This window comes from Curcuma longa, chromosome 20, assembly GCF_044706935.1.
Source record: "Curcuma longa cultivar G26 ecotype Majalengka, Jawa Barat chromosome 20, ITB_CL_G26_1.1, whole genome shotgun sequence".
Classification (NCBI taxonomy): Eukaryota; Viridiplantae; Streptophyta; class Magnoliopsida; order Zingiberales; family Zingiberaceae; genus Curcuma; species Curcuma longa.
The window spans coordinates 6,062,791-6,075,782 of record NC_133880.1 but is presented as its reverse complement, the minus strand read 5'-3'; the positions used below and the strand labels follow the sequence as shown (position 1 = coordinate 6,075,782).

General features: G+C 36.9%; 1 protein-coding gene and 1 non-coding gene across 2 annotated transcripts; both read left to right on the top strand.

The window, feature by feature from the left end:
- The first annotated feature begins 738 nt into the window (after positions 1 to 738).
- Positions 739 to 12,363, top strand: LOC141813391 (DNA mismatch repair protein MSH3). The gene is made up of 12 exons (XM_074701352.1): positions 739 to 1,677; positions 2,159 to 2,353; positions 2,621 to 2,785; positions 4,838 to 4,936; positions 5,097 to 5,348; positions 8,330 to 8,575; positions 8,644 to 8,775; positions 9,628 to 9,888; positions 9,971 to 10,042; positions 10,753 to 10,902; positions 11,383 to 11,874; positions 12,058 to 12,363. The coding sequence occupies exons 1-12, from the start codon at positions 739 to 741 to the stop codon at positions 12,355 to 12,357; spliced, it is 3,303 nt and encodes a 1,100-aa protein (XP_074557453.1). The 3' UTR covers positions 12,358 to 12,363.
- Positions 12,364 to 12,772: 409 nt separating this feature from the next.
- Positions 12,773 to 12,846, top strand: TRNAN-GUU (transfer RNA asparagine (anticodon GUU)). The gene has a single exon. It is a non-coding gene; the product is annotated as a tRNA-Asn (tRNA).
- Positions 12,847 to 12,992: the final 146 nt, after the last annotated feature.

The window sequence follows — 12,992 nt, the reverse complement described above, 5'->3', positions numbered from 1 at the left end:
AATCATAAATAATAATATGATTATAGTCATAATTATAGTAGTTATGTACATAACCGATATAATATATAATATGGACTTGCTTCAATATTGTACCTATTATGCTATAACAATATGATATTTTCAAAATGAAAAATAAGATAAGTAACATTTTCTTTTAAAAAAATATTTTTTTAGCTATAATAAAAATAAAGAGGACTCAGAGTATAATCCACCTTTTAGTATTCAATGAAATTAGATGTGACTTTTGCTAAATATTATTCGAAGATATATAAACATATGTTTTAAAATAATAAGAAAAAATATAAAATATAAAAACATATGAGTAAATGAAAATCGCTCTAATTAACAAAAGCAGATAAATTTGTAATTATTTTTTCATATTCAGAATAAATACAAAATGGACAAAATAGAAATAAGTAAATATATATTTTTTATTTTTAAAGTTAAACTATTTATTTCTTTATTATTTTTGATACAATAAAATGACTACAAAGGCAGATAACGTGGAAAAAAGTAAATCATTAATTTTTATTTGGAAGATATTTAATTCCAAATTAAAACAGTTAATGAATTAGTAAAGTGAATTTCTATTTAGTCTAAATAAATAGAAACCCTATTTATTTTAAAAATTACCCAATTTAATTAATAAATATAAATAAATTACGGCGGGCTCTTGGATGGAGTAGGAACCCTATTTAGCGTTCCTCTGCTGCGTTCGCGCGCTCTTCCTTCCTCGCCATGGGGAAGCCAAAGCAGCAGACCATCTCTCGCTTCTTCGCCCCCAAACCACTACCTTCATCCCCGCCTTCTTCTTCTTCTTCTCCTCCGCCGCCGCCCAGATCCTTCCCCAAAATCTCTGCCACCGTCTCCCTCTCCCCCTCCGCCAAGCGCCGCCTCCAATCTCTATCCTCTTCCCCGAACCCCAAGAAGCACAAACCCTCCTCCTCGGTCTCCAATGCCCTCTCCACCATCCCCTCCTCCGCTCCCGACCTTCACCGCCGCTTCCTCTCCAAGCTCCTCGCCCCCGCTTCGTCCCCGCCTCGCAAATCTCTTCCCCAAAACCCTACTTATACCCCCCTCGAGCTACAGGTCGTCGACCTCCGATCCAAGCACCCCGACGTTGTCCTCATGTTCGAAGTCGGCTACAGGTACCGCTTCTTCGGCCAGGACGCCGAGATCGCCGCTCGCGTCCTCGGCATCTTCGCCCACGTCGACCACAACTTCCTCACCGCCAGCGTCCCCAGCTTCCGCCTCCAGTTCCACGTGCGCCGCCTCGTTGCTTCGGGGCATAAAGTTGGCGTCGTCAAGCAGACTGAGACCGCCGCGATCAAGGCGCACGGGGCTAACCGGGTCGGGCCATTCTCACGGGGGCTGTCGGCGCTGTACACGAGGTCGACGATTGAGGCGGCGGAGGAAATGGAGGGTGCGAGCGGGCCGGAGATCGGTGGTTCCGGGAGCAATTACCTTGCTTGCGTCGTGGAAAAGGAGCTGGCGCCGGATCATGAGGGGAGGTTTTGTGTGAGGATTGCACTTGTTGCAGTCGATGTCTCCACAGGAGATGTTGTTCATGGGGAGTTCGATGACAATTCGGTAAGAACAGGGCTTGAGGCCATGTTGATTAGTTTGTCTCCTAGCGAGATGCTGTTAGGAGAACCCCTTTCCTCAGTGACGGAGAAGGTTAGTACTCCTTTACGATGGAAAATAAACTGAATATGATGATGATAAATTAAGCTCTGTATCAAGTTTGTCTCATTTGCATTAATAATGAAATTCCGCTAGATGTGCATACGATTAGTGCAAAAATCTGTTTTCATCGTTGTCCATTATATATTGTTCTCGTATAATAATTTCTGGTTTTAGATGATTCGGAAAAATGGTTTCTTCTGTGGAAAGCACATGTTTTGCATTCTCATTTTCTAGATAGAAATGAATAATATCATTTGAAGTAAATTGTTAGAAGTGTTTGCATTCACTGCCAGATCAAGTTATTCCACATGAGTTGAATTCTGTTCAATCAAAGATTGATTGCACATGCTTTGCTTTCTTTTAGTCTTAATCATGGTAATTGTAATTAATGATAGTACAATAGCTAGATGCTTTCTACTCAGTTGTCTTTCTTGGATTTACCTTTTTTTTGTACATAATATCTCTTTCTTAGCTGGTACTAGCTTATTCTGGATCTACATCGAACATTCGAATTGAGCGCACCTCACGTGATTGTTATAGCAATGGTGGTGCACTTGCTGAAGTGATGTCTCTTTATGAAAACAAAGATGACAACGTTCTGGTTCCTGTGAATGATACTGGAGATAGTGATATAAGAGGGGAAGGATGCCATTTTCCTACAATAAAGGTATCCTCATTTATTTCTATAACATTAATAATCAAATTAATGGCTATGATTTTTTGGTTATGATCTGCAATTAAATTATAGAAAATCTAAAATCAAATAGAGAAGCTGACACTTTTTGTTTTTTTTTTTTGCCTTTTGTTAGTTTACTGGGTGTCTTTTTCCCCATATGGTTACATGCACATATTTCTGTTGTTTCCGTCTCCTATTTTACTGACCAATGTATTCCACCCACGGTTGACACTATTTTTCTTTCATTTTCTCTTGCAGGAAATCATGTCTTTGCCTGAACTATCAATTCAAGCCTTGGCATTAACCATATGTTATCTAAGGAATTTTGGATTGGAGAGGATACTCGGCCCCACTGCTTCCTTTAGGGCCATTTCTAGCAAGTTTGAGATGACTTTATCAGCAAATACACTTCATCAGCTTGAGGTATTTTTTTGGCTAAAAAAATATGCCTGAGGTAGTTCATTACCACACTGACACATACATTTGTTGCTTACCTTTTTATTGTGTTGTGATGGAGAATAGTGTCTTGTGTAAGTCATGGTAAACTCTGTAGTTCTACTTTTTGCTTGAAAAGTTGTTTCTTTACTTTAACATTTCTTTTGCCGTTTATTTCATTATTGAATAATACAACATACTAATCCTAGTAGCTAAATTAATAAAAATTAACCAGAGGCCGAGATGACTTTTGTCACATTAAGAGTGGTCACTTCCAGGTGTGCACAATTTCATTAACACATTCCTTGTGCTAGTTATTATGCCATGCCATGGAGACACGAGCAATGCTCGTAACACTTTTTCATATAGCATCATTGACAAGCAGAGATGATTCACACAATCACATTCTCTGGCAAACTGTGATGATTATCACACAAGCATCATAATCATCATGAGCAGAAACTATAGTCCCACTAGATGAAGTACAAAGTACAAAATAGTAAATACAATGCAAACTGAAAGAAAATTAGAAAGGTTTAGCAAAACAAAAAGTACAGCTATCCTTGATTCACATTAATTACTCTGATGATCAATAGTTATCTCTCAATGACATATGTAACTCATGATTCTGATTCTGTCCATAACCAATAGGACATCCTCATGGTCATACCAGTCAATTCCCTCAAACTTGGCCCTGACTATAGTTGTCAATTTGGGTTGGACCTGCTGGGTTGGCCCGCCCCGCCAAGTAATTTAGGTGGATTGGGTTGAAATTTTATCAATCCATTTTAAAATGAGTTCAGATGGCTTGACCCGCCTAGGCTCACGACTCGCGTGGGTTGGTCTGTGGCGGGCTTGAGTTAGCCTACGGGTTGAGAAAGTTTATTTATTTATTATAAATTTTAAAATTAAAGTAGAAAACTTAATGAATTAGTGAGTTTGATCCGTCTAAATTACAATTCAAACTTAAAAATTACAACTCAAATTTAAAAATTTCAATTTGATCAATTTAAACTATAATCTAAACTTAAAATTTAATTTTTAATATTTTTTTATTTTTTGACAGGCCCGTGGGTTAGTCCGCCTAACTCGCAACCTGCCTTGGGTTAGGTTGAATTGGAGATTTCTCAACCCGCTAAGTTGGTGGGTCGGTCCGTTCCACCCCGCCATATGATGGGTTTTTAGTGGGTTGGCCCGCTCCGCCATGGGTTGACCCGTTTGACAGCTCTAACCTTGACCGTGCTTTGGTAATCATAGTTAGTATCACCACAATGAGGTCCATACTGACACCACAATCTCATAGTGAATCACACTGACTTGGAAACTCTGTGACTGGTCAGGTAGGACGTTATGACAACTTCCAAGTGATGTTTCATTAATAAGAAGCATCAACCTTACAATTCATGTTGAAAATTTACCACTCATTACAACTAGTCTTCTTTTGTTTCATATTTCAAGGTAACTTATATCATTGTTAGCATCACTTGAGTTCCATTGATGATAAATGTTCAACATAGCACTCAGGGACTACTTGGCGAATGGTCATGGTAGTTCCTGTTGGACACAGCAAAACATTCATATGACGAACAACTGGGGAAGATATTCTGATTTTCTACCTTTCAGAACCTCAAATTTTTAATAGCAAAAAAAGGCCACAAGTCCTTAGAAAATATTATACAGGTAACGAGATATGATATCTTGCATGATACTTAATAATCCTAAAGTGTCTCTTCCTTTCATTTTCTTTCCCTTGGGTGATCTTTTCCACTCAGGATGCTAGAGTGATGATTATATTCTTCATTTATTTTTTATTTTAATGTTTGCCTTTGTAAATCTTATGCTATCAACAAAAGTGTTTTACTTCTCTAAGTGTCTCCTTTCATTTTCTTTCCCTTGGGTGATCTTTTCCACTCAGGATGCCCTAGTACTAGGTTGATGTTATAATCCTTTAATATTTATTTATTTTAATGTTCAGCTTCATAAATTTTCATCATGAAATTTGTTAATATTCTGGTATATTTATCTGAAGAGTTGTTTTAGGTCTTGGCAAACAACTGTGATGGCTCTCTTCAAGGTTCCCTTTTTCAAGTTATGAATCACACTCTTACTGCATTTGGATCAAGGCTTTTCAGACACTGGGTAAGTCACTGTTCTTTGCCATCTTTCGCTACACCGACATAAGCATTTCGTAAATAAATGAGAGGATTTTTCATGTGACCAAGATAATTAAATGAAAGAAAATGATATTTAATTTCCTGGTCTTTCATTTTCTTCATTGAGGTTCAAGTTCATTGTTCAGGTCACTCATCCATTATGCGATAGGAATTTGATACTAGCTCGTCTTGATGCTGTTTCTGAGATAGCTGAATCAATGGGCCTGTGCATGGGGCCAAAGCTTGAAAGTGAATTAGCAACTGAGAAACATTTTGATGCTCTTAAGCAATCTGAGACTGCTGAGGTTATATCTTCAGTTCTAACAATGCTTGGGAAGTCACCTGATGTTCAGCGGGGAATTTCAAGAATTTTTCACCGGACTTCTACAGCTGCTGAGGTAGTGTGTTGGTTTTTACAGTTAAGATAAACACCTTTTCTTGCAGCTATAGTTTGTACAATTTTTTAGGTTGTCATCGTCTCATTTATGACATTCATTATGTAATTAGTGTCCATAGCACTTGTATCATGAAATATATGGCTACGGGGTAAAAATTATCCTCAATTCATGTTATGTCTACATCAGTTTTGACCAATTCTTACCTGTATCTGACTCTTAAATAGCAATTTTATTGGTCACTTGGTCCATTTGTTGAATCTTGGAGAATATGCCAAAGGCAAGAGTAAAGGATCAATTACATTGTTTTGTTAAATAGATTTTAATTGCAAGTATTCAAGAATAATCTCAGATCTTGCTAGTCAGCAATCACTAATTCGATTATTTTAAACATCCGCTGAGCACACTGATCTCTTTAATATCAGAACTTGCACTTGGGTGACGTTAATCTATTAAGCATTGGACTATGTAAATCTTAATTATGTATGAGTATGGGAAGGAATACTTTTTAATCCACACCCTGCCATTTCTATGACTCTTGTTTCTGCTTCAGGGATGTGAAAATATTTAGCTGTTACAGCTATTAAATTTATGGGTGTTGTCGTTGATACTTGGACTCTTCATCTGACAGACAACTACATTGCACATAGACACTCAACATCCTATTGATCATATCAAAATGTTTCAAAAACTACTGTGACGGACACTTGATTTTCATGTGTCGGATACTTTTACCTAAGTCCAAGTAACATAGGTTCCCATGATTGGAGTCACATGATAAACTTTGTGATTTGGATAAAATAAACTTAATTGAATAAATTCAACCTAGTAAGATAAACTGATTCCTAGTCATGAATATACTTTTATTTCCAGAGTGTCTAAGGTATTTGTTTTGTCCCTACTTTTACCATTTCCAGTACACTGCCTATTTTGCCTAAATTGTTTAGTTGTTCTATTTGTTCAAGCAATAATACAAAGTTTTTATGTTTATATTTGTATTTGTTTTCACATGATCACCGACAAAGGCATGCAATTTTGTGACATCGCTAACACATACAAATCTATTTGGCATTGCATCACTTTGCCTAAAACTATATGGCCCTACATGTCTTGACATAGTCTTGTGCTGTGAAAGTCTATAACAGGACATGGAACAAATGAGTCTTTCAGATGTAAGAACTAAGACCAGTGAGTATACCTTGTTGTCTTGTAGACACTTCCCTATGAAGTACCCATATGCTATCGCACTAATTCTGCAAAGTATGCCTTATTAGTAAATGGAAGTTACTTAAGCAACTTATGCTTCTGTTCAAGTTATTCTCAAATAATATAGTGGACCTGATCACACTGTACGTAAGATCTATATGAATTTTGTATCAAATATCTGCCACATATGGGGACTTGATGTTTCTCAGGAGCAAAATTTTTCAGTCTCAGAAAAGTTATTTCAAGTATCTTCATTTGATATGTATGATTTTTGGATGCTCACCTCAGAATTAAAATTTAAAATTATCAACTCAGTAGCTGGAGTAAATTTGGTTTTAGCAATAGGATATCAAACATTACCACTATAACCAAAATATGTTTTATGATTGTACTGGCCCAACATAACCAAAATATACTATAATATTTTGATTTTTTCTTGTTTCGCTACTGGACATCTAGGATGTTTAAATATTACTACCATAATACAATGTTCTTTTCAAGGTATCAGAGAATATCTTACAATGATGAAGTACAATCCATTAGATTATTTAATTAATTATTTTTTTCAGTGCAATCAAATTAGGAATGTTCTCGATAAACTTCAAATTTAATTATCACCTCGACATTTTGCATTGGCAGGCACATCATGCACCAAGGCCACATTATTTTGTTACTTCAAAAGCATGGTTTGAGGAGCTGTGTTATTCAATACTCTCAAAACATTTCGTTCCGATTTCACACTGACATTGAAACATATCAGCACAAGGTGATACTGGCACGAACAGGGAGAGAAAGTGGAAAGATGTGAAATTGACATTGAACAAGGAAAAGTGGAGGGAGAAATGGCAAGATCGAGAGTGGGAGAGAAAGATACCTGTTAGAGAAGGGAGGAATGGGCAAAATTGGTGGTTGCTTTAGCATTGCACATGTGAGGAGAGATCAAGAGGCTAGTTCGGCGTCGCAAGAGAGAGAACAGGTGGGAGGTGAATGCTCCGGCATCACGAGAGAGAGGAGAGATCGGTGGGGAGGTGACTGCTTTGGAGTCGGGTGAGAGAGGAGAGATGCGGGTGGCTGCTACAGTGTCTTGCGAAAGAGGAGAGATCGGGTGGAAGAGTGGGAGAGAAAAGTGTGAAAAAGAAGGCGAGAAAGGAAAAAAGAAATAAATTAGAATCATCCTAAATTTCTCCAATTGAACTGGGAAATCAATTGACGCTTTAATGATAAATAAATTTTGTTTGATCTTAAACTAATCAAATTAATTCTGAATTGAACCCAATTTGAATCCACTTGACCAAAATGGCAAACCCTACCCAATAACCACACTAATTGGTTAGTCTCAAATATTAATGGAAATATTTATTTTAATTGGTATACACTTATGTTTAAAATTAAATAAGTACTGAAACGATATGATACCAAAACTGCCATGGCTTGAGATTGCTTTGTCCAAAAATTCAATCTTTTTTTGCAATTGTTTAATTATTTTAAGAAAATTTGGAATTAGTCCTCAGTTAAATTTAGTCCACTCTGGAACTGGGATAAACCAGTCCATAGATAAGATCTCTGTTGACTATATATCATTCTACATTCTGGTATAATAACGATAATTATGAAGTAGGCAATGTGCTTCCCGTACTCTGTCAAGTTAATGCTGGTAAATACAAGGCAATCATATTGCATAAAAAGGACTTGGCGAATACACCATTAGTTAGCTTAGCGCTTGTAGATTTGACTGTCTACTTGAGCACCTTACCGACATGTTCTGTATTATTGTTCAGTTTATCAGGGTTATCCATGCTTTGCTTACCTCTGGGAAGCAGTTACAGAAGCTTGTTTTGGATACTGATTATGGAGAAACTCAACCAAGTGTCAGATCTGCTTTCCTCAGAAGATTGATCTATTCTGCTTCTTCACCTGTTGTAATGGCTGTAGCTGTTAAACTTCTATCTTCTCTAAACAAGGATGCAGCAGATCAAGGCGATATGTTGAATCTATTTATTTCTTGCACGGATCAATTTCCTGAGGTAAGGTTGTGAAGGATGCTTATCTATACAGTATGCTTAGTTGTTATAGCATGGAATCTTATTTGCAGATTTGTAGAGGCCGTATGGCTGTTCAGATGGCTGAAAAGAAGTTGGATTTACTCATTGTTCAGTACCGGAAGCAGCTTGGAATGCAAAAATTAGAGTTTATGAGTGTGTCTGGGAAGACACATCTAATAGAGGTAGTTCTTCAACTAAGCATGTTTAGTTACTTGCACTAGAAAGCAAATTACATATTCCTTGATCCCAACTTACTCGTGCATTTGATTAAATGTGCAGTTAATGTTAAGTGGTTTCATGTTCTATCTGAAGTCACAATTGCTTATGCATTTCTTTTGAGGCACATCTACTTACATTTCTTAACGTAGCCCTTGAATCTTTTCTATTAGTTCTTTGTTGTCATTCGTCTATGATGTAAGTTGGTATGCATTTTGCTTCTTATTTTACGTTCAATTTTTATTTTTTATTTTTTAATGAAATGAGCCTTCTAGTGAAGTTCATAATTGAATTAACTGGGTTTTAGTTCCTATGTCATCAAACTATAAGAATATTATATTTTTCCTTCTCCTAATCATCATTACTATCAATTTTAATCTCTCCTATATGTTCTTATATTTAAATTTGTTAACACAATCTTATAGTGATGTTCTATCTTTTTAACAGATTGGCCCTTAACAATGCGAGAGTCATTTCTATTCTGCATTTCATCTAGTTATTGATTTGTCACCTTTTAGGTAATCTCCACCATTTGCATATCTAGGTGCCTTGGTGGTGATAGCCTTTTTTGTCACTTATATGTAACAACCTGACAACTTAGGTAAGATCCATGCTTATAAGGTTTAACCATTGTTTACATTGTTTCTCATGGCGTAATGCAATCATCAACCTCTTTTGTCTGATTTTGGATTGACACTGATATTTTTGCGGTTATTGGGCCTTTGCTAGTACATTTATGTAAAATTATGACTTTCTTTCCTGCTTTGTTATGAGTTCCGATCATGTTTTGGGACTAAGTTCTGTTCTTGCTATTTTAGCTGCCGGAAGATAAAAAGGTTCCTTCAAATTGGGTTAAGGTTAGTAGTACCAAAAAGACCACACGATATCACCCCCCTGAAGTGCTGGCAGCCTTGGATGAATTGTTGCTTGCCAAGGAGGAATTTTCTGTTGTTTGTAGGGCTACATGGGACAATTTCTTGATGAAATTCGGCAAATACTATGTTCAGTTTCAAACAGCTGTGCAAGCTCTGGCTGCATTGGACTGCTTGCATTCACTTGCCATTGTCTCCAGAAGTGAGGTATAGTATCTGTTGCTGTTTGTTTTCACTTGGTTATTATCTTGAATGGTGCATTATTTGACACTTGCCATTTTTTCTATAGAATTTTGTGAGACCAGTTTTTGTTGGTGATGACGAACCAAATCAAATTCATATCTCTTTGGGTCGTCATCCAGTGAGTATTACCTATTATGTTTCTATGACCCTGCTTTGTTACACCAACTATTTGGATGTTTTCGCACTAATTTGTCTTTATTCATTTTCCATCTTAAAAATTGCTATAGTGTGTTTGGTACATAGGAAAAGAAAATCATTCCCTATAAACTTCCATGCTATAAGTTTTGGTGTAGGTGTTACTATTCCATTCCTTGTCAATTCCATTTCCTAGGATTAAAAATTACTAATTCCATTCATTATCAACTTCATTCTGCCAAGCAAACACTGATAGACTTATAATGAGAACACAAATCACTTTTTCCATTTATGCAAGGATAAAGACATTAATGTCACAAATAAACTATGCCCTACTGCAATTGTCTACACAAACATTTTGCCTCCACTAAATGGTCCCTTCTACTCACTCTTCTCATTTCTACCTCATTAGAATTCCAATCTCGCCCATCATGTTTCTTTGAGACACCGTCTAACTTATCAATGAGTTTCCACCCACCAAAACACTGGCATCTATGGCCATCACTTTTTGTAATAGCTTCTTAGAGATTGGTGGTTAGAGAAGTTTACTTCTGTTCCTTCTTGCTAAAAAAACACCTTAGTGAAGACCTTAACAGTCATGTTGTACAAAAGACTATCTACTGCCTCCAACAGTTTTTACAAGTTCAAAATTATTTATGATATGTTGGTTAATTATGATGAATTTTGCCTCAGGTTCTGGGGTCAACTCTGGGTGACAACTATGTTCCAAATGACACGAAGTTGCATGCAGAAAGGGAGTACTGTCAAATTATTACCGGGCCAAATATGGGTGGGAAAAGTTCTTATATTCGGCAAGTCGCCCTTATAGCAATCATGGCTCAGGTACAAATGGATTTTTGCTTGATCTTCATATTCGCTTAAGACAAGTTTTCCTACAATAGTCTTCTGACTATACTTTATGATTATGAATAATCAGTGTTATATTGGTTTTCTTGTAGTCTCACATTGATGTCCTTATTTATATTTATTAAACAAGGATTACTATTTCTTGGTCTCCTAATGGTTGTTTCACAAAGATGACGTGATTTATATTTGTTTACTAACCATTGAGGAGATAGGTTTTCCTACAAGTCTCCAACAATGAGGCATTCTTCGAACTATGTGACTGAATATCAGAGCGTTGTTTTGGTTTTCTTGTAGCTTCACATTGATGTCCTTATCTATATTTATAGCAGGGATTCATGTTTCCTGGTTGTCTAAGGATTGTTTCGTAAAGATGGTGATTGGCAATTATTTGGTTAATCATCATGGAATGTATTTCCTTATGGTTGTTTCATTGATATCTTCCTCTGATTCATTCAGGTTGGTTCCTATGTACCAGCAACTTCAGCGAAGCTGCATGTACTGGATGCGATTTACACTCGTATGGGGGCATCAGACAGCATCCAGCAAGGCAAAAGTACCTTTTTTGAGGAATTAGCTGAGACATCTCACATACTACACAACTGTTCATCACGCTCTCTAGTCATCATCGATGAACTTGGTCGAGGCACAAGTACGTATGATGGCGTTGCAATTGCATATGCTACGTTACATAGCCTTCTTAATTGGAAGAAATGCATGGTCCTTTTCGTCACTCATTACCCGAAAATTGTGGACATCCAGAAAGAGTTTCAAGGCTCTGTTGGTGCATACCATGTTTCCTATCTCACATCTAAAAAACCTCTTGACATAACTGATTCTGAAACAATATGCGGTGAGAGGCTGAGCCTTGAAGAGGTTACTTTTCTGTATAAGCTTGTGCCTGGTGCATTGGATAAGAGCTTTGCTCTTAACGTTGCAAAGCTAGCCCAGGTATGATTGAAATTGGATAACAACATTTTTCATAAATTGTTAAAAGTAGCATTTCTTTTTATTTGTGACTATCATCTGTAGTATTTATTCGGTTTGCATTGCACCATTTTTTAGATAAGTTGATCAGATAAGCTTGGATCCTTTCCCCTTTTCCCAGGAATAAGTTGTTTGTTTTCCTTTCAGCTACCAAGTTCATGCATAGCGCGTGCTGCTATCCTGGCCGCGAAGTTGGAAGAGGAGATGAACACACGGTTGAAAAATCAAGCAAGAAGCACAATTTCAATGTTGGCTCAGGATGAAATAACTGATACCGACTCTAAACCATCAGAGTTATGTGAAGAACAAGTTTTTACTGATCTAACAGAAACATGTCGGGAAGTGTTGTCGCACATAGAATCTGCCTTAAACAATAGTGAACCAGCGACTATGTTGTTTTCACTGAAGCATGCGAGGGAGATTGCAATGAAGGTGATAAAACAGTAGCTCATTGCCCGCTCTTCCAGCTCTGCCTTAAACAATCAATTGGCGTCATCAGCGCAGTTGATTGTTCAAGAGTGCTGAAGGTTGTGATGGTTGCTAGTAAATTAAATTTTGTAAAGAGGAAAGTTTGTGAGTAGTTTCATTACTGCCCTAATCTCTTCTAACCACAGCTCCTGAATTTTGTAAAACCTAAACCTAGAGAAAAGTATTTCCATCTACAATTTTGTAAAACTAGAGCAGAAAATTTTTGCTGCTGATGGTATATCAAATCAGACATTGTCTAGTTTTTTTATTTCCAATTTTTGATAGTCCGAATAATTTTTCACTGAACCAATAAGACCAACTAATTGCATAAAAATTAGACCCTTTTACGTTATTTTTATCTATGTCTAAGTAAACCCTGCATCAGCTTTCAGCAGCTGGAGTAGCTCAGTTGGTTAGAGCGTGTGGCTGTTAACCACAAGGTCGAAGGTTCAAGCCCTTCCTCTAGCGTTGCCGTTTTTTATTTCCTTCTTTCTTTTCTTTTTGATCTCCTTCACCACAGGGCACAGACTCTGTTTTATTTACATTTACAGATTCATGTGGAGTAGTAACTCGCTTGGTGATTGATGAACCAGAAGAAGTAGATCTATTAATTA